Raw genomic sequence first — 26,305 nt, 5'->3', positions numbered from 1 at the left:
CATTTTTGTCAGGCAAGAACCAGTAAATACTTGTGTTTTCCATAAATAAATCACATGGCAGCTGTGGTAGGTACAACCTCAAAGGTCTCACCGTGAGGACAGGCTGGGTTTCCCGCTCTTGCTGCAGCTCGTGTAGATGCCCGGCCCGTCGTCAAAGAAACTGCCCAGGGCCAGCTTCTGTCTGATTGACTCCCTCTCATTCTTTTGGGCCTAAAAGAAGAGAAAACACATACTTTAATGTCATCAATCTGATGGCTGGTAAATTAGTTTTAAAAACAGACACTTGCCAAAGAGACATATTCTAGAAATCTGCAGGATCTTCTGCATGTACACACTGTTAGCCTGAGTACTCACTTCTTGTACAAATCACTGCTGTGAGCACATTAATCACAACAGCGTGATTAACAAGCTGATACAATTGTGGGGTCAGCTGATAATTTAAAGAAAAGTGAATGTGATTTTTTTCTTGAGTTCATCACCAGGTGGGGCTGTTGTCTCACTGAACTGCAATGGAAACGGGCCTCCTACATGATTAGATCCACATAAGAGTAAAAGTATCTTTTGTCTTTATTAAAGCTGCAGAAATGCCAGAACTTCAAAATAATAAACATGTATTCCGCTGACTTGCCAAAAATCCGTTCTGTGTCCTTTTACATGAGCATCATCATGCTTTCCATGGGCTTGAAGGCCAAGTTTCATCTAACATTGCAGTTCTTTAGTTTCAAACAGACGTAAGTAGGACTGAAGAACATCACTAAGCAAGCTGGCAATAAGGTTGAGCAAATGGACAAACTCCTATTTCAAGCATCTCAAACTTTAAATTAAGAACTACCTGAGAAAACAGAAAAAGTGGCAAGGAGCTCCGGGAAAGGCAAGCCTGTAACATGTTCTTAGTTTATAATAAGAATGGCTACCTTTTCATTTATTTTGTCTGTTTCTATTTATTAAGGTGCACTTTCCTTAAATGTCACCATTCAAAGTATATATAGATGCATATGCTTATATACTTGAATTGATCCAAAGTAAAATTTAATCATTAATCATTTCAGTCAGTTAATTTATGGTGGACACTGAAATCATACGTTACCACCAAAGGGTTGAGCAGGCAACATAAAAATAAATCTGAAGCAATAAAAAGGAGAGCGCAGATCAGCGATAGCATAGAAGGAGTGACTAAAAGAAGACAGTGTGCAAAACTCATAAACAGTGATCAAGCCAACATAAAAATAGCAACGGCAACCATAACTCAACCAAGGCATAAAGCGTCTTCACAGGATGGATGACGTGGTAAGATGTCTTTCTGCCTCATCATCACGCCCAATTTTCCTTTACCCCACCTCACTCAGTGAGCCTAAGGCTACTCCTGTTCCTTCTATCAAACCATTATTCTGCACATCCCTCCTCAAGTTGTTTATCACACCTTTTCCCTCTCTCCCACTCCTTTACTCAGTTCTTTCCCTTCATCCTCTCCTCCCTCATTGTCTACCTCTCTTGATAATTGAACGCAGGCGTTGTCAGACGGTTCTATCACCAAGGACACAATTACCATAATCCCACTCCACATGAGAGTCTAAGACCCACTCTTGGCACATACACACTGGCGAATCAAAGAGTGGACCTGACTGCTGCTGCTCCTTTCTGTATCTGTATAAAAGAATGCCTGGCTAATAAAGATGAACATCCTTGAAAATGACCAGTCATTGCCTTAGAGGCCCAACAAAGGCCTGCAAGGTAAAGCGGAGGTCAAACACTCTTCTGTACACATAAATAACTCAAACTGACAACTGAAAAGCTAATAGTTTCTGTGCTGAACAGTTGTTTCCAGCAAAGCTGAAATCCGGAAGCAAAAAATTCACCCTGTCTTTTATGGCTTTCAGTTATGGTTATAAATGAGGGCAGAAAAAATGACAGAAATGAAGGTTGGCTCTAATGAAGTTTGGTCCCATTCAGAAACCATGTGGGACACTATGCAGAAGACATCATTAAGCCGCTAAAACTTTATAAACAACCCTTTATAAAGGAGCTTATACGTGGAGAACTTCACTCTACTGCAGTATTTGTGTGTACATGTATAATAAAAAGTGGTGTGACATGAAATTCCTCAAAACTGTTTTAATAGTAGAATAAAATTTTGCATATACACTTTTCAAAAACAAGTAATGGTCAAATAAAAAAATTCAAACTATTCAGAATTTTCACAGTAAATTGTTAATTGGGAAGTGTATCAATGTAACGCACAGTGTCACAAAGAACAGCACTCCTATTTTAACAAAATCAAAGACTAAAGTAACAATACTTCCGCATCATAGTTACCGGTTATAGTCATAGTTATATTTATCTGTCTAATTCTTTTTCTTCAACATTTTTTCTTTAGTGTCTTAATCAAATGTTAACGATCTCAAACTTCGCATTAAAACTTACATTTTATATTACAAATAAAAAAGGACAAAGCCAATTATTCTTGTTAGACTGAATTCAATATATTTGCATATGAACTGGACCTGTTGGTTCTTGCTAAGTACATTGAGATGACATTTGTTGTAAGTTGACACAATCCAAATAAATCTAATCAAATTGAGTTGTTATGACAATAAAACAAACCTGCTGCACCAATGGAATTTAGGAGTTTTGCACATTTCCCATATCACTGATCAAAGGGCAAAGACAGTCTATCCAAATGGCCAAATATAAAGTCCAACAGCTATTTTGCTGTTGCAGTATTGTACAAGTTGATGCTGCAAGAAGATTGCAATTCAATGTATTCAGCAGGTCAAATCCTACAGTTGTTCACTAACACATAAAAAGAGAATTGCACTAACTGATAACATTTTTAGACAATTATGCAAAGTCATGTATAGCAAGTCTGTGTTAATTCAGTTGAATTCAGTTTGTTTCTATAGCCCTGATTCACAACAAATGTCTTCTGAAGGTACTTTATGAGATCAACAGATCCAGTTTATACACAGAAATATACAATCAATTCAGTCCAATCATATAGACAGATTTAAAGTCATTTTATGAAAACACTGAAGAAAAAACTTGATTTGCTGACTAACGTGTTTCGGCTTGTGGCCACAATTTCAAGTGTTGTTTGAGTCTTCAACCAACGAGATCTTTGCCCCTTTAGATGCAGCCTAGAAATAGGTAAAGATGTGCCAGAAATGTTTAGATTCAGAGTCAATAAAATATATTGTGCTTGATCTAATGTTATTAATTATAATTAAATGGGAAGACTCCTCAACAGCAAACCAAATGACTGATTAACACTTGAGCTAACCAGCTGCAGGGGTTTTCTGCTTCCACCGCCTGTCTGATGTAACTCCTTCTTGAGTGCATACAGCTTGTTTGTGTTAAGAACGTGATAAAACCATCATGGCAGCTATAAAATATTTACAAAAGTGTAAACAATATGAAACTAAGAGGTGGGATATATACCTTTCTGTACTTCCTTCATTAATAAACATTAATTTCAAACTTTTAGTTTTTCTTTCAAACCTTTTGGATTTTCAGGTCCTCATAAAAGAAGCACTTTTATAATAATGTTTCCATGTTTACTCACAGCTTCTCCAGGTGTGACTTTGGAATTAAATGTAAACAGTGAGAAAAAAGTTAACACTTTTGATTACATGGGTCATTAAAAAAAGCATCATAATCTAGTTTGAGCTTAAATGATCCTAAAGGGTGTTTCCAGCTGCTGATTACTTGGAAAATTACTGGGATCCATTCTATTTACATTTCCAAGATGCATGTGGGAACTGAGCATGCTCGAAAGAATGAGTGACAGCACTAACCACCTCCTTTAGTTCCTTGGCCTCTGGCACCAGAGACATTCAAATTAGATTGGGAGGAACACAAGTGGGCTAATTTGTGTTTTTACTCAAGTTCACAAAGCAATTTCCTTTGCTGAAAAAGCCTCATTCACAAAGACAATTTCCCCTTCCATCAGATATTCAGCCGCAGGCCTGGAGGTTGAATAAAGCTTGGCAGTGGATGACACGGTGATTGTTTTAAGGCCGTGAAATATTCTCTCAAAATCTATATTGAAAATGTGGGATAAATTGAAACATCTGTGCCAAACAAAGAGCACACCTCTTCAGTTTTTACACAAAACCCACTGGCTCTACAAGCCCTAAAGATTGGGTTCTAAACACTGATGTATGGTATCTGCACAACTACAGATTTCGGTCCTTTGTTTTTTTTTTTACATTTCAGCCTTCTTACAATTTCCAAATTCTTTCAGTAGACATTTTTTTTACTTCTTTTTTTTATATTTTTGCACAACATTCCTGACAAAATACTCTTCATGGTTCCCACACAATGGGGTCTTTTCAACAGCTGAGATCTTACTCCCTGTTAACACGCAATCACGCACACAGCACACAAATATCTTTTTAAGTATAAAAAGAAGAGCATTATGCTATGCTTTGGATATGGGAAAGTGTATTTGGATTTCATGAGACCTTTCCTTTAATGTATATGCCCAAGGTTCTCAAACTATTGTGAAAGTACCTATGCTGCTTTTAGTGCAAACTTTCTATCAAACATTTACAAAGTAAATATAAAACCTAACAAACTGTGATGTAGAAGTAATAGGCAAAAACACATAAGGTTATCAAGTATATTCACAGATGTTTCAAGCAGAAAGTACTCAGAAGAGAATTACAATGGAGAATATTAAACACATGGTAAATATTTAATGGGATACAAATGTTAAGAAGTGCAAATGAACACTTTATTCAAGTGGCCATATTGGATTTGAGATCAAGGTTGGGGAGAAATATCTGACTTTCTGACTTAGAATTTCTATTTCAAGGGCTCTTCCTGTGTATTTTTCCAACAAGGAAATTAGAAATAAAAAAAAATGAAATGCACAAAAAGAAATGCACCCTTCTACCAAATGCACAATGTCAGGGCATTTTGTTTGTCTTTTTTACTCTTTATGAAACAACCTGAATGAAATAGAAAAGCAAATGTCACCACTCTGGGTGTATGTATGTATATGCCTTAGCATGAAGTAGAGTATAAAATTAGTATAAAACATATTTTTCCAACTCCCACAGTGAGCTGTTGCAGAGATCTCAGTGTTACAGATTGGAGGTCACATTCGTTTTGGTTTGAAAGTGTTATGACTATGTGGGAGCATCCAGGAAGTCCCAGAGATGTTTTCAAGGGCACATTTAAATAAAAGTGGATCCATTTGTACACATTTGTGGAAATATTGTCAGAGGTTTGCGCATTAAAAGAGGAAATGTCTCACTTCTGTGAGATGCCTGGGAAAATTAATAAAAACAGGAACAGCCTACACCAGGTGTAGTTTAGATTCCCATCCAGTCTTAAATGCTGTGCATTACAAGCATTTTTAAACCTTAGAACATTGAAAATGTAATTAATATTTTCACTAGTTTTCCTCATTAGAGTTTAAAAATCCCAATGATAATTCATAAAAGCATATACACTTGAAGTCAAATCAAGATGCCAACACTGGAGGCTAAACATAGGTGCATGTGTCTGCGTGTTTCTCCCTCCTCTTGTTATCTGAGACCTGCCTTTCTTGGCAGCGCAGCATTCCATCCCAGATAAGGGACCTAACCTTTGGCCCCTCTTCCAGTTCAGCTGCAGGTCAGTGCAAGACTGCTCCCATCACTCAGCTCAGAAAGAGCAACTCTCTGAATGGTAGAAGGGTTTTAAAAGAAAGAGAGCGCAGGAATTCAGCAGAAAAGAAGCATAACCGGGGTCTAGACAGGACAATAGGTTTGTGAGTCACATATGCCGTTTCTATTCGTGAAATGGCCTGCATAGTTCAGGGGAAAGACAGCAAAGGAATGTGCTTTTTTTTTCTTGAGAAAACAGAGGGAGATGAAGGAATAGAAGACCGGTTACTCACAGGGTAACAACTCCAGTCCTCTGCAGTTGGTGTCCTGCATGTTTTTGATGTGTTTCTGAACCAACATAGCTGATTCAGATAGCTGAATTATCTCCCCAGCATATCATTAGCTTCTGAAGGACCCTGCTGATGAACCATTCCTTTGTTTTAGGGGTGTTGAACCAGGGGAACATCTAAAACATGCAGGACACAGGCCTCCAGGACTTAACTTTAAACACCATCTAATTTATAAGATTCCACCAAAAAATGTTGTATATCAATACTGTGCATGTAGATGGTGATAATGATGTCACTAACAACATCAATATTTTAAAAAACAAGAAGATCCTGAGGATCCAGAGTCTAAAACAGCGGTAGGGGTAAAGCTTCCCCTTTTGCTTCCAGCCATGAACTTTCCAGCTTATAAACACAGTCAAGACAAAGCTAATCATGTAGGAAAAATCAGCACAAAAACCAATAAAGCATGTTTGAAGCTAACGTTTACTTCATCATTTCTAATAATCTCTGTATATTCAATCAACACAGATAAACCACAAACCGAGAATTTAAAAATCTCAAAAAACACTCTTTGCATGTGGGCAAGAGGCACAAATGTAGCACAGAATCTCCATTTGGTAAATTATTTGTGTAAGTGTGGACAGACCTTTATTTCGCTGCACAGAACACAACACACTATTTTATTAAAGCGTTCAATTTAAAGCTGGGTTAAAACAGCTGGATAGTTAAGTTTACCAACTGAAAAAACAAAACCAGCCAGAAAACCATCAGCAGATTCAACTTGTGGAAGCTCAATAATTACAAAAATAAACTGGCTTTTCTAAATAACATAAGCATTGATGAAGGCGTGGATCAGGCAGTATCAAGTTATACCAAAGTTCAACCTTTATTTACAGAACAAAAATGCTTTTCCTATGGTTTAAATTCCTTTAAAACATATGCCATAAAACCAATTTGATCATGTTTATAATTTTTGTTTTAAAATGTTACATTAATTCAATGAAAATATAAGTTTTACTCACGATTATCATACTATAAGTATCTGCCAGCTCAAGCCTGAAAATGACATAATGCAGTGTGAGCAGGTGTGAGCAAAAAAACATTTTTCTTAGCTGGAAGCACCAACTTTTTGATGGTTTGCAATAAATGTAAAGTTGTTAATAAGACTGTACAAATTTATTCAATTGTATTAAACTGCTTCTTTGACTGATGTGGATCAATATCCCTGAGGACACTTGAACTCCTGATTTCTGTTGGTTTACACCAGCTACTACAGCAACATTCAAGGTACGTTAATTAGCACGTTACCAATAAACATGCAATGCCCCGGCTATGTTCAAACCACTGCTATACTTCTATGGCATTGATATTTAAAAGACTTAATTGTCTTTGCATAAATAAAAGAAGCGAAAATCATAAACATCACTGAACCAGAAGGAGATTTGGAGGACAGTGTGTGTTTCAGTGAAGACAATCGTAGATCCATTCATTGTTAATAATGTTTGATGATATATGCTTATTTCATAGTTTTTTTGTGGGCTACTGTGTTGTAAATGTGCCTGCAAAGTTGAATTAAGTGTACAAAATAATTATCTTAAATAAAAACAACTGTGTTATATTTGTGTACACAGTAGTTTCTAAAAGTATTTTCAAGTAGTTTAAAGTTTTAAATAATGTTGCAGTTTTTAGAATTGTTAGATTTCAGTAAATTATTAACCGATTTATAATCCTTTAACACGGCACAAACAAACATGACCTGTTCCTTTACCTCTTTGTAGTCATCACTGAGGTAGATGACGGCTGCCTGCCTGATGACATCATCTACACCGTCCATTTTATCCGGCGCCTCCCTCACCTCATCCCTTCCGTCATCTTTCTTTTCCCTCCTCAGTCACAGGTTTGATTTCCTCAGACTTGCTCCAAAGGCTCTGCCCTGTTTGTGTGTATTATAATCCCACAAGATTCATCTAAAGACTAAAGCCAAAAACTGCTCCTCTTTTGGTGCCTTCTCCTCTAACGTGTTGTGACACTGTTACTCTTTTCTCTGCCCTTTCTGCCTGCTCTCTCTCGGCATAGGCTGTGAGCCTGCCTCTCCCGCTGGACTGGGAAGGCGCCCTGGCCAGAGGTAAGGCCCCGCTGGACCCTCCCTACCTTCCACCCTCTGCTTTGGGTGGCCTCTCACAGTCCAGGGAGAGACAGAGAGGAGGAGAAACTCACACACTGGTGGGTTTATCTTTCTCTCCCTGACGTGAGGACGACAGCTGGAAAAAGAGACACCTCAGCGATGGGATCCAGATAGCAACAGTGTGTTTATGATTGCATGCCAATGTGTGTTTAGATGTTTCCTGTTGTGTCTATAAATCTCTCTAAGACATAATCTTACTGTCTATACATATTCTTTTGTGCCAACAACCACCCCTAACACTTGTATCTATTGTAAGACCAAATAAGCCTCCATATTTGAAGCAAAATGTTTGTAAAAGTGTATGCGAGCATGTAACAGAGAGGATAGTGTGCTCCCTTCCTGCCAAGGTAAAAATAGAGCTTCGTCTGGTCTCCAAAGCCAACAGCCCACAGCTCCAGCCAGCTAAACAAACCCTGACAGAGCACAATGGACCATTAGTCTGGCACACAAACACACACACACAGTCACACTTTCGCTCTCTGTCACATAAGAGGATTGCTCGTGCTCTGTATCAGAGACTTATACTTTAAATCTGAGCTCTACTTGGTGTGTCATGCCCTAATCTTTGCGAAATATGACTGACCGGTGACTTCAGTGTTTGTCACAGCTGCCCAGATGGAAAATTATAACATATGGCTGCAGTTTCATAAACCATACAATGTCAACAAGTTATCCTAAAAAATATCAGGTATGACAAGGAACTGGAAAACTATAAACATGGTAAAGTAAAGCAAAAGTCATAATAAAATGCAGTTAATCAGGGTAAATCAGGTAAATGTTTAATGTGTCATAATTAGACTGAGCATTAGCTTTGCTCCTGAAAAATCCCATCTGTTCCTATTCATTGAATGCATCAAAACTAAGAACTCACACCAGTTTTGGTCTATAAATGCATCAACGAACAGCATGTATGTTGCTGTACTTTTTTGAGCTTAATAAAAAATAGATGAAACAAAAAATTAGGATATTCTTAATATTTCTTAACCTTCATTTAAATTTAAAGAACCAGTGCATTTTTTTTGCAAATGTTATAGTTCTTTGAAAAATAAAAATTTGAAAAAAAACAAAAAACTGTCCCTGCAAACTTTCAATGGGCTAATTTGGGAGATGCACCAGGAAATCGCCTGCTGATAAGACGATTTTTAGCTTGACCGGCCCTGACTATTGATGCACCTGTACAAAACTCAAAAGACAGGTATGAAAAAGAAATATCTGCCTCAGGATATTAAGTTGTTCCTGCTTTGGGGATGCTTCGTTGAATTAACGAAGAGGCAAACTGACATGGAGCCATTTTCAGCAGATAACAGTAAGGTGAACCTTTCAGCCTCTGTCTGTTGTGGAACATGCTGATTTGCAAATGTTAGCAGTTAAAGTAAGAGTCTACAATTTCAAGAAAAAACATGACAACTGCAATTTACAGATGCAAAAGACAGAAATATTTTAGCACCAAATAATGCTGTCTTTGTTTTTAAAAACAGTAAAACACTATCTTTTTCCAACTGCTCTGTCTCACACATCACAATGCCTTCTTGAATTTGTACCGCAATATATATTTGTCAACCTCAAAGTGCTACAATAAAAAAAAAACAACTAGAAAAAAGAGCAAGAACTAAAAGCAGCAGAATTATAAATACAATACCTGACTGCTCACAGGAAGAGGGCTAGAAAACAACATTTTGAATCCTGTTTATTTTAGAGCATGATAAATCAGAACAGCTAGAATCGCTATCAGAAGGTTAGAGTTTTAGACAGAGAAGAGATTAGAAATAGTGTAAAAACATTTTTAGCATCCAACTATTGTGCTCACATTAATAATGAATCGCACATAAAAGTAGGGGCTCTGATGGGATGGTAGAGATCTTCGACAAAGGGGTGAAAGAGGGATAAGAACACAGAGACAAGAACAAAAAAGGCTGCAACTGAACTACATAAACATGACTCACTTTAACATTTTTCTCTTCTCTTCCTGTTGTCTGATTCTACCACAGAAAACGGATGCTGGGGACAATACCGACACACACACACACACACACACACACACACACACATGAAACCAGTGTTTTCTGTGAGTGTGAGAAGCTTGGGTGGGGCAGAATCATCCCCACTCGTTTTTCTGTTTCATTACTGAGGCTGACTTCATGGTGGAGATGAAGTCACCACTGATACAAAGGCGGCCGGCAGGAAGAAGTTCTCCGTGTACATGCATAAGGAGAATTTACGGGAATCTTCAAACACTCATGCGCATAATTTTTGCACACAAGCCTTAGCAGGATCACAGATCAAGGGCAAACACGTCAGTGGATGCTTTCAGCTGCATATCTGAGACACAAACACGCTCAGGTTTGGTGTGGTGGTCTCAATGATGCCCTGGTTGCTTGGTCAGCTGAGAGAGAGTGAGAATCAAACTGATTTCACACACAGAACGGTTTATTGTTCCAAGTGAACAGAGGGTGACTGTGGGAGAGGGTTCCTGGCACCTCCGGTAAGCCTCCGATCCAGGGCCTGTGGCGTTATTAGTGTGCCTTTGTGTACGTCTGCAGCTACGTATGTTTGTGAGAACTGACCTATGTCTCATACTTTGAGCATCAGAATAGTTTGGTTTTCTCCAAAAGGGTGGTTGAAGGTTAGGAGTCGATGTAGCTGTAACAATGTGAGCATATCAGTTAAACCATACCAAACACAATTAAAACCCACCCCTACTCTGTTCTTGCAAGCAAGCTGCTAGCTTTCAGCACGCTGCTTCTGAATATCTATATGTTAAAATATATGAAAGAAAAGGCACAGACACTCATCTGAGCTTATTTTAGCAGGAAGGGGGAAAGAACTGGGGCTGCTGCCCAAGCAGTCTGGTGAGTATCTCTCCATGGTGATGCTCTGTGTTTCAAACAAATTGGGCTGTGAAAGGAGAACAGGGTGGCCCATCGTGGACAGGCCTGTAACTCACACAGAGGCCAGCGTTTGAAGGCGGTTCCAGCAAATTGTGTAATATTAGGACAAAGAATATATGTAGCAATGTAAAAAATGTTATACATCACAGTGGAATGAAGGACCATCTGTGGACATTCAAGAAATTAATGCAATCCAGTATGAGTAGTTTTCAAAATGTGGGTATATATTGTTCACATTCTTTGAGTTAAGAACTGTAGATTCGGAACTAATAATCACGAATATACCAACTACAATTTCTAATGCCAGTGGGAAATGAACAGAACTATATCAAACATTTCAGGTGAGGTTCGTACTGACTGGGCCAACCAGAGCCCACCAATGGTCATAGTCTCATTTTTTGTCTTCATAGTCTCATTTTAAAGCCCATTCGATGTCTTGTGAAGCAGTATCTTTGCTCTTACATCGCAAAGTGTGTCTCTTTTATTTTAGCAAACCGACTGCATAAAAAATAGCACGACCATGTAACAAAGTAATCTTACTCGTGAATAAACCATTTTGTGGGATGTAACTAAGTATAGAACTAAGTATAGACATTGTCTAATTTAAGGCATCAAGATATACCAAGGTTTTAAATCGTTCCGGTTTTGAATCTTCAAAAACGATTCTACATATCACTCCCATGTTTAAAGTCTTCCTACTGAAATGCTGTAAAAACTGTTAAGTTGATGCAGCACCGTCCCTCATCCAACCCTTGCTGCACACCGCCAGCCAACTGACTGAAACAAGGCTGCTGAATGTGAATCTGGTCACCCAGAGCACATGTCTTCATAGTGTGAAAAGGTAATACTCTTATTGAGGTAGGGCTGTTAATTACTATATTGTGGTGAAGCAGCTGACTCCAGCCTAGATACCTGTGCAGATAGCCCAACTGATTAACCGGCTAGTATCACCTTGTTAAGACTCCAAATGTCATCAGTGAAGAGTGGAATGGTAAAAGGGGATTGGGAAACTTTAAATTTCCCAGCTGTTTATTCTATATTTTGCTTAAATTTATTTAAATCCAAATAAGAATACATAAATGTTACAGATAACATGATCATACCCATAATAATCAATTTGTTATATTATTTTAGCAGCATTTGGAATAATTCTTGTTTCCAAAAAAACAAAAAAACAAAAACCAACTATTAGTTAGTGTTATACATTTTTGTTTGAAACATTTAGGTACATACAATAATACAAAAGTGGTGTTGTTACTTAAGCTTATCATTCCCTGAGAGTCCCACATTGGCTGATGCCTATCTGTCTGCCAGAGAACAGACAGTATATATGTTTCCAAAGCAGAGCAACATCTACAGTTGTTTCTGCAATTCACTAAAGAAAAGAACTCTAAATCAATAAACTTGTCTGTAAGAAATTATAAATATAATAATGTAATAAGGTGAAACACTATCTCAGTCCAACAACTGCATTAATATCTCCAAAATATTCTGTTAAAAGTAACTCAAAATTAAGATAAATAACAAAAAACGTCAAATATAGGCCCTTAAGCACTATTTTTCTTACATGATCTTCATCGTCTGCTTCTCTTAGTTTATTATTCATCATGCTAGACCTTAGAGTCATACTGAAAAACTCCCTCAGCCCTATCCATCACACTGCATGAGCTTGTCAACATCAACAAAAGTGCTCTGTGAGGATCTTATGTTTTGTTTGATGAAAACTGAGATGTCAGACACTAGCAACCTACTTTTTGCCCACTTCTGTGCTTAATTAAGTGAAACAGATCCAGCAGATCTCTTATTATCATGTTCCAATGATGAATTTCTAGTTTATTCTTAAGCAGCAAAATCAATGGTCATACCATTGCTTTACTGGCCTTTCCCAGCTGGTCTGACTAATGCTTTTTGACACGGAGTGTTTCAAAAAACATAGGCCGCTAAAACAGGGACATTTTCCGTGTACTTTTTTGCATCTTATTTGCTCTTTTCTTCAAAGGATCAAAGCCTAGAGAAAAACAAATATAGAACCACACCTTATTTAAACCAGGACAGAAAGGAACAATACAGAGATTTAAAACAGAGACTCCTTTCAGACATGGGCTGTCCCAGGAGACACTCAGAGATACAAACAGCTAGAACAGCTTCTACGACCTCCTTCATTCTCCACTTTATCTAATTACGTCTTGACCATTGTAGCTCTTCATTACTCTAATTCCCTCTTCTGTATTCTGTCATTGCCCTTTGCATCTCTCCAGCCCCTCGGCAGCTATGTGTTTTATACATAAGCGAGGGGCGCTGTCTGGCCTGGTTGCCAGGATACCAGTCTAATTGAGGGGTCTCCAGAGAGTAGCTGTTATCAGAGCCTGAACCCTCTGTTCCTGTCACCGCCCTCATGCCTTCTCTTATTAGCTCCATTTTTCTTTTACATTCCCACCCACGCATTCAGCACAAAATGATATATTTTTCCTGACGTCTTCAAGCATTTTCTTCTGGCATATTGAACTGATCTTGATGATATGTTTTTATCCTTATTATCATCTTTTACAGTAGATCCCTCAAAGAGTTGGACATTTCTTGTTTTGCACCCTTTTCGTTTGGGGTTTGTGGATGAATTTCCTGTAACTGCTTCATCTGCCCGTTTCATCTGCCATCTCCACTATCCAGTCGCTTTGAACATTGGTTATCTGCTGCTCTTTTTCTCTTCAATCCTACCATTTTTCTATCACTCTGCCAAGCCTTTATCTACCACAGAACATGGCAGGAAATAATTATCCGGCAACATAGCTTCTTCCTAACACACACAAGCTCAAATCCACACTTCTGATAAGAGGATGCACATTGAGATCATTGCAGTACTGATCCTATAATATCCTATTTCTGGGTGTTGACTTTGTGATTATTTGTCAACTGGTAAAACAGTAACTTAATCTACAACAACCTAAATCTTCATTCTGCCAATTGGCCAATTTTCTGCTCTGCCATAAACTAAAAATCTATTTTTTTTCTGATTAGTGGTTGTATCATGCATAAGTGCTACCAGGACACTGACAACAACTCTCTTTAATTTGGAAGAACTTACTGCAGAAAGTAAAAATTTTTAGTCAGAGTTTTGACTGTGGCTGGAGAGTTAGCTATATTCAGTATTACTGAGGTCTTCAAAAATGACGTTAGAGGAAGCACAAAAGGTAAAAATGGCTTGTGAAAAATAACTATTCTACAGAAGCATGAAAGCTATACAGGTTGCTTTCAAACAGAGAGGAAGCTATAGGCAGTTACCAGGAGCTAAACGTATAACAAAAAAGTTACTCTTTTTTAACTGTCCAGCTCTAGATGTTGTGAAACAAGCAGGATTTGGAAAGCTTGGCAGCCTTCTTGGATTTCTTAAGGTAAGGGTCTATATTCTATACTGGGAATACATATAGGGAAAGCGGTTAGTAATGCTAACCACATTAACTGTGTTAAATGTCCTTTTTGTGCTAAATGTTAATAAAAGATGCTAACGGCAGCACGAACTGTCAACTCTGTCACCAAGTTGTTTTTGTTTTTTAATAATAGTGAAATCTGTTAGTTTAACTGCAGAGCTGTGTAATGGTGACTGCTCTCTCTAATACGCACAATGTGATGTCGCCTGTAGTCCTAATGCAGATAATTAATGACCAGTCAAAGCAGGGCTTCCTAAGCCTCCTTCGTAGTTACAATAAATGAATACATCGTTTAATGATTTAACAGAGGTGAATAAGAGCATTTATATGAACAAATATTAAGTTCCTCAAAGATATAATTTATACTGAACAGAAATATGTGTAAAGGTTTCATATTTTGTGGTACGGTGAACTTTTACATTTAGAGGGGTGTCCAAAGCCCAAACTCGCATTGTTAAATTTTGTTAAAAAGTAAAATTATCCACTTGTATATACAATATACAAAAGTATCTGTATGTCTTAAAATCGGTATCTACAGGCCACAGCTCTACAAAACGCGTGATTGGTGCACCTCAAAGTTAAATAATTTAGACTGCTTGTCTCGAAGTTTCATGTTTCATGTTGATGAAACACTGAACACACATTTGTCTCTCTGAAACTCTCCCACATCAAAGAAGCTCCATCTTCCTTCTCTGTTACTTCTTCCCCAGGCATATTCAGCTCATTTTCTTGCCTTTCATCCACCTCTCTGCTCGTTCCCACTTTTTATCTCCACTGCAATGCAGATTTTTCTTGCCTTTATGAATAACCAGCTGGGATGTAGAATGCTCCACTTTTCCCAGTTTTCTGTTAGAAATAATGGAAGATGTACCAACAGAATTGGACACACCAGCGAAGCCTTCCAAGCAGCCATTCACATTTAAATCCTACGTTTTCTTTACTGGTCCTTGAAATATGTGAACTGGCCACATTAGGGAATATTAAAAAAAAAAAAAAAAAAAAAGAAGGCAGAGTTTTTACACACAAAAAAGTTGGAGTGGCATGCCGGCATCGTGCCCAAGCTTATGAGGGTGTATGGAGGACGATGTGAATGGGAGGTAAGACATTATTCCCATGAGTCAAGTGCTCTCTTAGCAACCATCCAGACATAGGATTCACAGCACAATCACGTAACCACACAAGGCAAAAGAAATACTCCCACACTGTCTCTGCAGAGACACACACACGTGTAACAAAAACCCAGTTGAAATGTTGCATTCAAAGCTTACAGATGTATTGAGGCACAAATATTTACTCACACAAAAGTATAACTAAAACAATTGTCTGCATAAATTGAATCCTAAGAAAACATCTAATTTACAGCAACATTTTTCTGAGGGCTACCTGGTAAGAACAGTTTTCCTGGTGGACCATCCTTCACAGCATCCTAGAGCGGGGCTGGCTGAACTGGAAGGAGCAGGAGCCGGACTGGGATGAAATTCCCAGCCCTGCAGCGGTATTCCAAAGGGAGGGGGAGAGATCCCACTCAGTCTCAGATCCAAACTGACAGGGGGGGGTAAAAAGTCTCGACCAAGGCTTGTGCCCAGTTGTGAGTCAGGCAAGTCTTGTGCATAAGTCTGAATCGCTGCTTGTTTTCTGTTCTGGATTTAAAGAACAGAAAAAAAGGCTAGGGTCTGATCGCTGCTTCCCCAACACTGAAAAAAGGGAGGGGCGCGAGGGACAGGAGGAGGAGGGGTGAGAGAATGGGAGAGAGGCTTAGAGAGAGAGAGGAGATAGAAGTGAGAGCCTGCTTTTTTCTCTCTTTGCTTTGGACTGGAAAGAGGGAGGAGTTGTGTTGAGCAGTGTAAGCGGAGCTGGCCTGTGGGGAGAGGGGACTGTGGAGATGGGAATGGTGGGGGTGGGTTAGGTCAGGGCTAGGATATCGTTCCGCCGTTTCATGTGGAGTTATGCCAGAGAAAGAGAGGAGATGAAGGGCAGAAAAGTGGCATTCCTCAACCTTTAACCATTATCCTCACGTCCAGCACAAATCATCATCAAAGTAAAACTATAACAGGGGTAGGGACAGAAGTTTACATTTTTATCAGCAAGTCTGTAAAAATGCCAAAGCAGGTGTCGAATCATAGGACATCTCTAAAGTTTTGCTTTTTTATCTGTTGCTCATTGATTTATACATTAAAAACTACAGATGTTTCATAACCATAGATGCCCCTCTCACCTATTTCAGATGTATATTTCTGTTTTCTTTGCATCTCACTTTGAAATTACAGATCATGATTGAAAATGCATTGATTGTGTAGCTGCTCTTCATTGTTTTTGCCTTGTAAGGTTATAATCCCTTGGTGGCAGATGGCTGGTCTATAATCCACATACAAGCCAACCTACTCAGATAATTCCTCTCTTCTCCATCTATTCATTACTCCCTCCTGTCATGTTTTCATTAGTGAGCTAAATCCATGTTGTTGTTGTTTTTTTCTTTGTGTACCAAATAAACATTTCAAGCTACAGTACTTCTACAGAAATACAAAGAGTGCCCTGGAGACACCAGAGAGGTTGACTGGCCAGTCAAAAATATCAAAAATCCCTTTTCCAATCAGTAAAAGCACCATAACCTAAGTGCTACCAGATCATGATAAAAGCAACACTGTTCAGTGTGGATGTTGTTGCTGATGGAAGAAGATAGCCATTCTCAGTATGAGTGACATATCTAACAATAAAGGAGGAAGAACATAGATGTAAGAAGAAAACAAAGGAAACTCTATTTTCTTAGGTATGTTGAGAGACATCTGCAGTTCATTTAGGCTTAGAGTGAGGGAGAGAGAGCAAGACTTTCAGCAGATAACAAGAAGGCTAAACTTGTACAGCAATGACAATGGGTGGATGGATACAAATAATAATAAAAATAAAAGCTGTTGTTTTTAATGAAATAAATCTTCATCTTCAACATGAGTTTGCCGTGCTCTTCTCAGCATTTGGGTCCATCTCTACCAAACTTCATGACAATTATATCTTTTTATATTAAAAGAGAAATCAGTATTGGCAGGTCAAAGCCTTATAGAGACAGGGAATCAGTGCAGTTTGAACCTCTAATAATTTAAAAATGTATTTATGATGACACTGATGTATGGTGGCATTATTCAATTTTTGACTAAGCCACACCAGAAAGCTCTTATGCCTGGTTTGAAGGATGACTCAAACACAAACTGTTGACATGTACCTTAATATCATCCTCTAAATCAAGCTACACTCCATCTGTGTATCAACAAATTGGACAAATTGATGAAATTCTCAATATCAGACACGACTTGGCCATTGAAGACTTCATTAGCAGGAGTACCTCTAAACTTTACAGGCAGCCAAGGCTGGGAGGCCAACGTGAAGATTTTTACCCTTTAATGTTACACCAGTCAATACTCTGGCTGGAGAGTTTGAGACCAGCTGTTTTTAGGAAACTACCCTAACAACCACATAAACATAATAATAATCTAAGGGACGGCATACTAAATGTTGTGTAGATAAAAGAATCTGGTTTAGAGACATGGTTAAAGTGAGAATTAGAAGATAAATCTTGGTCAGGACGGACTTCAAGGTCTTATATATTTTTACTGGGAGTTTAATCTAAAGTGATTGTTAGTCAGGGAATTCTTGAGATTTAAAAAAACAATTCACTGTCTTTCTTATAAAACTATAAGTAAAGCAGGACTTTAAATCTCTGGTACAGTGTCTGCAGTTTCCTTTGTTGATTTTTGTTTTGTACTTTACCATAGTACCAGAGTTCCTGCCTCAAGTGGAGGAGTTTAAGTATCTCGGGGTCTTGTTCACGAGTGAGGGAAGAATGGAGCGGGAGATCGACAGACGGATCGGTGCGGCTGCCACAGTAATGGGGGCACTGTGCCGGTCCATTGTGGTGAAGAGAGAGCTGAGCCGAAAAGCAAAGCTCTCAATTTACTGGTCGGTCTACGTTTCCTACCTTCACCTATGGCCATGAACTTTGGGTCATGACCAAAAGAACGAGATCACGGATACAAGCGGCTGAAATGAGCTTCCTCCGTAGGGTGGCCGGGCACTCCCTTAGAGATAGGGTGAGGAGCTCGGCCATCCGGGAGGAGCTCGGAGTAGAGCCGCTGCTCCTCCACATCGAGAGGAGCCAGTTGAGGTGGCTCGGGCATCTATACCGGATGCCTCCTGGATGCCTTCCTCGGGAGGTGTTCCAGGCACGTCCCACCGGGAGGAGGCCCAGGGGACGGCCCAGGACACGCTGGAGGGACTATGTCTCTCGGCTGGCCTGGGAACGCCTTGGGCTCCCCCTGGAGGAGCTGGAGACCTCCTGGGGAGAGGGACGTCTGGGCGTCTCTGCTGAGTCTGCTGCCCCCGCGACCCGGTCCTGGATAAGCGGAAGACGATGAACGAACGAACTTTACCATAGTAGTTTATTTCTTATGGTGATTAAGTATTTTGATAAATATTTAAAATATATAAAGTGATAGATATAAAGAAATAGATTTAGATTCTAATTCTATTGTTTGTGGTTATGATCCCCATTTGGGTCAACTGACTCATAAACTCTAATGAAACTAAAATAGTTTTGAATGTCCTCTGGCTTGGTAGATATTTTTACTGAAGTCAAATTACCACATAGCCTTAGAGTAAAATGTATGTAAATTATAGAAAAGAATCCTAAACTATCAGCCTTAAAGCAGATATAAAATGGCCTCAAGGCGGATACAATGAGACGTGCAAAACATTCCTTTTCATTTCCAGCTGTTTTGATAACAAAAAGACCAAAACTACAAACATACAAAATTGAGAAAGGCTGAAATAATCAGCATTTAATTTTTCTTATGATATTGTCTTGGGCAAACTAATGTAGACTGTTCTTGGAAGATGTGGATGACACATTGTCATGATTTAAAAACTGGCATCGACTGAAGAAAAATTAGTCCATATTTGTACCCTTCATCCCACAGGAATTTTACAGCATTCAGATGTCAAGATCAATGTTACTTCAGCATGAGTCACAGCTCTGTAACATATGAGGGATACGGTTGTATTAAGGTAGAAAAAAGATAGGCATACATTTGTGCTGGAATTGGGCTAAAATAAGTCTAAAAATATATTTACATTAGATCTGACACTGGACCTAATTTACATAGACAAATTAGTGTTTAACATGGTCCTCGTTTTGTTTCGCATTGAAACTCTAATTAAATACAATAAAATTAGAAAAATATTGCATTCTGATGCAATTATCTGTTTCCAGTTTTCACATTTGTCATTTACTGAGTTGCACACAATCTCTGATATTTCACCCATCTCTCTCTCTCTCTCTCTCTCTCTCTCTCTCGCCAAACCTCTCTATCCCATATTGATCTCTCATGGGTGATGCTGCTTTTCCCAATAAGGCCACTCTTGGGTTTAATGACCTGGAAGTAGATCGATGAGCTGCCTCGCTCTCTGATCTCTCTCAGCTCAGGCCTGCACATGGTTGGCCATGGCTTAGCCTTCAGCTTGGCTGCCAGCTGGGGCAGCCTGGAACAGTGCCTATCTTCTGGCACTGGAGGATAAAATCTTCTGTGTTGAACGATACCAACTTGGCCTCATGAAAGCCGTCTTAAGCTTATTCAATGTTACAAGTAAGCTTATTTAAGTGTAGAGAAAAGGAGGAACAGCAATTCAAAAGATTCTTTTTAGTTTACTGTAGATGGTAGCGTGTGAAGATGTTTATACAAACACAAGACATTAGAAGAGGCAAGGCTGACTCAATAAAATATAGGCAGCTGTAATAAACTTACTTTGCTTTGAACGTTCGGCCATAAAAAAATGTCAAAGAGAGATGCTCCAAGATCGGCAAATTCTTAGCTTCAAAAACATAGTTAAAGCACTTCTTGAACACCTTTCTGGATCAGAGCTGAAAACAATACTTTCTGGTGTGGATGCTGACATTTAATGAAGACCAAGGCCCTGTGTTTTCTAAGTGAAAACGGAAAAGTTTTGTTTCCTGTCTACTGTTCGAGAAACCACAAAGGTTGTATGTTTTCTCTGACAATGGTAGGGATTTGATATTATTCCGGTCTCCGTTTTATTTACTCTGTAAAAATAGAATCATCCTGTAAGAGGAAGCCTTGGCTCATTTGCAGTATGACTGCAATCAGTTAAAATTAATGCGCATGCGCACAGCATATTGAATGCCGACCAGTTCAAAACCCACAGAAGAAGAAAATTTCAACAATAACAACGGCGGATTGCAGAGTACTGTTTGCGCTGGTGACTCTTCTGAATATAATGAAGATTCTCTAACAAAGTGCTCAGTTTCTACCCTGTTTTTTCTGTTTTTTTAGCAGGGAATGTTTGTATGTACGCTCATGCGTTTCCAAAGAACATAGCATCAACTACTAGCTTGACAGTGGAATTACAGCTTTTTAACATTTCTACTAGTGTGTTTAGCATAGAGACAATTAAAACATTGATATGTGGATGGGTTAACAGAAATAGATAAACAAAGCATTTTTAATGCATTGTCATGTGCATAGGGCATAAATGTTAAGGTATTTTTTTGTATTAGTGAAGCGTTTAAAATGAAGTTAGAGGAAGCATGAAGATGTAAGCCGCCTTTTTAAAGGAAACGTCAAGTTTAGATGTGTCTGTGGTTTACTCTGGCTGCAAGAAAACTGGAAGGAACACAGTACAGCACAGTTGCTCTCTTTTATCATGTAGAGCTTTTAATTGCTGTCTTCTAAGGAACATGCTGAAAGGCATGAAAATGTGGAAAACCTTTAGGAACTTTCCGAGTTATGGGCCTATACTTCTAGTGCCATGGTTCCCAGTGTTACAAGTGCCACTGGTGACACTTGGGTTACCTTTAGTGGTGCTTAGGAGAAGTGACTTGAAAGTATTTACAAACATTTTGTTTTTAAACAGTTATATAGAGGTGCTATGCAGACAGAGCCAGGTAGATGACCATATAATTTGAAAACTTCCAGTATAACCTGAAGTCAACAAAACAGTGAAGATCAAGAGGTGCTGACTACTTATTTACCACTGAAGTCAAAACGTGGATCGAGAATGTCATCAAAACTTAGTCAAAACTAAACCATGTTCTAGTTGCAAGTTGGAAAACCAGCAGGGCATGCTAATGGCTGTGCTCAGCGACAAGCTTACTGTTATTAGATATACAGCCAAGTAGCAGCTTGTTTCCTTCCTTTTTATTTATTAAAATACTAAAGAATTACATTTACTAACAGTTTCTACAGTACTGTTTGAGTAAATGACTTACTGAAACACAAACTGTCAAAAGGGAAAATAAACGGTTAATTAATGCTATCGCCACATTTTCTGAACCCACAGCAGCCATATTGGATTGTGATACAGGGGTAAGTAAGAAACATCAAACTTTCCAATGTTAAAAAGCTATTTTAAAGGACTTCCTGACTATTTTTTCCTAGTTGGAAATTGAAAAACCTGACTTGGTGGAAGTTTGAGAACATCTAAGGAACACATATAAAGACTGGTGTTTCAGTAAATCTGGCCAAGCTAATATGAGATGCTAAACAATTTAAAATGTCAACTCAATCATTTTGTATTTGTTTTTAACTAAAAACAACCTGTTTTAAAGTGGCTGCTCTGTCACACATGCAGCGGTATGCCACCTGTGTCTGCTTCTAACATGAATAAATAATAACTTCTCACACCAAGACAACCAGAAAAATATTTGAATATTGTTCTCAGACACATAGTTCTTGAACGCGATATTGGAATCTGCAGCACAAAGCTTTACAAAAATAAAGCTCAAAAGCTGCCACAAAACTCTGACTGCTGCATCACTTGATAAAGATTTGAGCCTAAGAATAAGAATTTGCTGCTAAATGTTATCACATAACATTTGGTTTCTCTGTGGGTGTTTGCATGTTTTGGATATTCTCAGACAAGCTACGCTCATTTAAATCAACCACTTTAATGCAGCAACTGGTTATATGGGGATACCAGTATCTAAAATTCTCTTTGGAAATTGTCAAAGCTGTTTGTTGCAAACACAGCCATGTCCTTTTTCATGGCTGCAGAACATTAAAATGGAATCTACCACAGTGGGAATGAATCAAACATATGACGTTCTTACTTTAGTACTCATGAGTTCAAAGCTGTAGGCTCAAAAAAGCCTGCTGCTTCTCTCTTTTGAATACAAACACATGGTGAGGAGTGGAAAAACTTTGATGCGCTTGAATAAATAAATTCACAGCAACCTCCTTCTGCTTCTCTTTCACCATAGCAGCAGTCAGTTCAAAGATATCTCCCACCTCATCTTCCCCCAATCTGACCTTCACAAGGATGCCAAGGTTACAATCTGAGTCAAAGGACAAATGGACACTGACGCAACCGACATCATTCAATTTACACTAAACAAGGCTAAAAAGCAGCCAAAGCACTGGGCTGCTCCTAAATCACCCAGTTCACTTTGAAGGCCAGAAAATAAGATTATATAAGTGGCCCAAATTGGCACAAAGATGACAGAACAAAGACTATTATTAATGGGAGACAGACAAGCAAGATGGCAGCAATCAAAGCCTCCCACATATTGACCTTTTTTTGAGTTCTCTGTCTAGTCGGTGAAATGCTAAAAGAACTCCGGAAATATTCGCATCTAGCAAAAAAAAAGACTCTGCGTGCAAATTGTAAAGTCTGTAATTCATATTTTTATGTTCTCTTTACAGCAGAAATGAGGGCTTATTTATAGAGTCAAGCAGAAATAACTAATGCATAATTACAAGTGGAAAACATGGTGATTCATTCCACTGTAAACAGTGGGATGCACACAGAGCTGGAAGTAATGCTACAGATGGCAATCAATACGTTCAAATATTTATGGAAAATCCCTTTTTTCTCTGACAAAAAGCTTTGTTTTATATCTTTGGTGCCATTCACTCCTCCTTTCTTCTCTTCTTTTTCTCTTTAGCCTTTTAGTGTAGCTACACTTGCTTTCCTTTTTACCACTTTTTTCCATCTTCCCCCTCCTATTCTCCTGTCCCACCCCTCTCAGTGGGGAAGGAGGGAGCGCAGATGCTTTTAGCAAGTTGACATTTTGTGCCAGTATAAAAACACTGCATAGCAAAGCAGGTTGGCTCAGTGTGAGGGCCAGATTCTAGCAGTAATGAGCTCGCTCTGACAGGCAGGAACTAATGTGGAAGGCCAGGAGGTGTATGTGTGTGTTTTTGTGCGTGCATGTGTGTGTTAACTCCTCTATGATCAGCCACCAGAGGCTGCTCTAATGAGGGCTTCATGTCTGCAGTTTGTGGTGGGAGGACTCAGCATGTAGGGACCACCAGACTGTATTAACATTTGGTTTACATTTTCGAAAGCCTCACAACACAATTATATTTGTTTACCAGCTAAGAAAATGATAAACTGACCACCAGTTACACTTGAGCAGTGACAAAGCCATTATGAACAAGCGTCAACACTGATGCAACTGGTCTAGATGCAAAAAGAGAATAAAAGTCAACAAAATGAATGTTATATACTTAGAAACATTCATTTATAAATAAATGAATGTCTTATAAGACGTTTGCATCTCATTTGATTTAACACTATAATAAAACAAGTTTCTATCCTGTTTTTGTTCTCAATAATGTCTCAATTTACGTGTTTATTTAAAATCACATTAAGATAACCCCCTAGTGTTTACCAGGCATATGATGGGACTTTGCTTAGGGGAAATTAAACAAATAATCAATATTAAATATTATTATTATCACATACTAATATTTAATATTAGGCAGGCCTACAACAATGAGCACGCTGGCGTCACAAGAATAAAGAATTACTCAATGCATATTGTTCTTATTGTTACCCAGGTCATTATTATTGAAGTACAATTTTGCTATTAACGTTTAGACAAATGTTTTGTACTAGGTACATGAATTGTTTTATTTGGAAATACAACCAACAGTTTTCTTTCCTCAATTTGTCAACACAAATGTTTATTTCACTTCTAGATGGGTCTACTGGCTTTTATCCCTTCTGCTAATGTTTCTCTCAATAAGCAGATGTCACAACGGGGCCAGACTGCTCTGCTAGCATGAGCCAGTTCCTGATATCAGTGAATACTGAGCTCTTCAAAAATTAAGGTTTTAAAATGGAAACAACATGTTTTTGTTGCCAGAAAAAGTGTCAAAAGTGACCAGAGTTCTAGCTGTTTAAAACATAGAGTAGAGAATACCTGCCTTACTCATTTGCTACACACTGACAGTCAGGTGGCTGAAAGAACGTTACAACTCTTTTCCATCGCTTACAGAAAGACTATCTGAAATTGACTTTTCAGGGGCACATTCGGACACCTAAGGGTAAAAGCTGCACTTGTAAATCCCCAAGTAAATGTAAGCATTTTCTCAAGTAAGATTTATTATTGCACAATAACCACTGTAATGAAGTAATGTTCTGTTATGTTTGATGACACTATTAGTTGTTAATCACCATAAAAGATGTAAAGATCAAATATTTCTTACCTTACCAACAACTATTAGAATGTATAGTTTATTGCATGCAATGTTTTCTTCTCAACAACTAAAGAAACAAAAAAAACACAGGACTATTTTACTGTTGAAGACATATTACTGCAAGAAAATAAATAGAAAATACACAGAAAACAGTGATTTGTAGTTAATGTGTTCTGACATATGTAGCAAAACATTATTCTATTAAGTATAAAAAGTTTTGATGTATGCATATTTACAGTCAGACAAGTTATCATTATACTTCAAGTGTATTTAAAGGTTAGTTAAAGGTTAGTTAAGATTAGTTAAAAATCTGCTATTCTGGAACCACAATATACCAAGTGATTTCTTTTGTTAGTATACTGGCAATATTATATAATTAAATATTGGATTAGAAGAAAACGACTTTGGTAATAGGGTACATTTGGTGCTGAAATGTAGTTCTTCTTTACCAAACATAAAAATATTCTGCGCAGCAGGACTAATAACGTATTAGATTTATGTAATAGAAATGAGTGAGAATTGATCATGCTTCTTGAAGCAGAGTCCCATTTCTCAGTGGAATATTTTAACCACTTCCTCAGTTAAGTGCCAAGCAGTGGGGGGGGGGGGGGGGGGGGGGGGGGGTGGATGGCAGTCAGTCTAATACTGACAGTACAGTGGGAAGTCTACAAGATGCATGTCTGCTAGGCAACCATTGCAGGCTCTACCTGGATAAAACACTAGCAATTATGAGCTTGTTAAGCTCCAGTGCAGAAAAGCAGAAAGACATGTTATTCAATAATAGGTCACCTTTAAGTGAAACATAACTGGCTCTGGTTGGTTTCCTGCCTCTTTCACAGTCTGCAGGCTGTAAAAATAATTTTTGAGTGCATGAAGAAAAAGGTCTTCCTAAGCATTCACAACTACAGCCAGCTCCACTGTTAAATCAATAATCAGTTAGTTCTGATTTTATTTTGAAACCTGGCTGCAGCATGTGGATTATGTTAGTATAAATGAATCAACTCCTTATAATTCTTTAAATCTTCACATTCCTCGAAATATTGGGCGAGAAGTAGCAACAATTTTTCACTGTAGTAGATCTTTATCAGACAATGCTATAAGAACTTTTAAAAAATCTGTTGTATTTTAAACCCCTTAAGTATCAGAAAAACACAGCAAATCGCAGTAATTAAATTTCTACCCTTTCACAAATTATTATTATTAGTTATTGCGTGTGGCATTAGACAATGTGGCCCCCTTGAAAAAGAAGGTACTTATTCATAGTAGGCTGGCTTCCTGGTTTCAGAGCAGCGTACTTTCAAGCACAATGCTAGGAAATTGTAGAGAAAATGGTGCTCTACAAATCTAGACGAATCCTACTTACTCTGGAAGAATAGCCTACTGTTGTATTAACAGGCCCTCCACCAAGATAGAAAAGCCTATTTTTATTTTTTAATCATTGA

At 38.3% G+C, this 26,305-nt stretch overlaps 1 protein-coding gene across 5 annotated transcripts in view; it reads right to left on the bottom strand.

Annotated features, from left to right (window-relative positions):
- Positions 1 to 26,305, bottom strand: part of schip1 (schwannomin interacting protein 1) — a 419,733-nt gene that overhangs the window by 13,183 nt on the left and 380,245 nt on the right. For 3 of the 5 annotated variants that reach the window (XM_047391638.1, XM_047391640.1, XM_047391639.1), the window contains one exon: positions 92 to 210. In XM_047391638.1, coding sequence (XP_047247594.1) covers positions 92 to 210 — 119 coding nt within the window. Of the gene's footprint in view, positions 1 to 91; positions 211 to 7,649; positions 8,020 to 15,762; positions 16,097 to 26,305 lie in introns of those variants that run through there. The other 2 variants (XM_047391642.1, XM_047391641.1) reach the window with 2 other exon arrangements.

The sequence above is a fragment of the Girardinichthys multiradiatus genome, chromosome 18 (genome assembly GCF_021462225.1).
Source record: "Girardinichthys multiradiatus isolate DD_20200921_A chromosome 18, DD_fGirMul_XY1, whole genome shotgun sequence".
NCBI lineage: Eukaryota > Metazoa > Chordata > Actinopteri > Cyprinodontiformes > Goodeidae > Girardinichthys > Girardinichthys multiradiatus.
The sequence above is the reverse complement of the archived record's forward strand: the minus strand, read 5'-3'. Positions and strand labels throughout refer to the sequence as shown.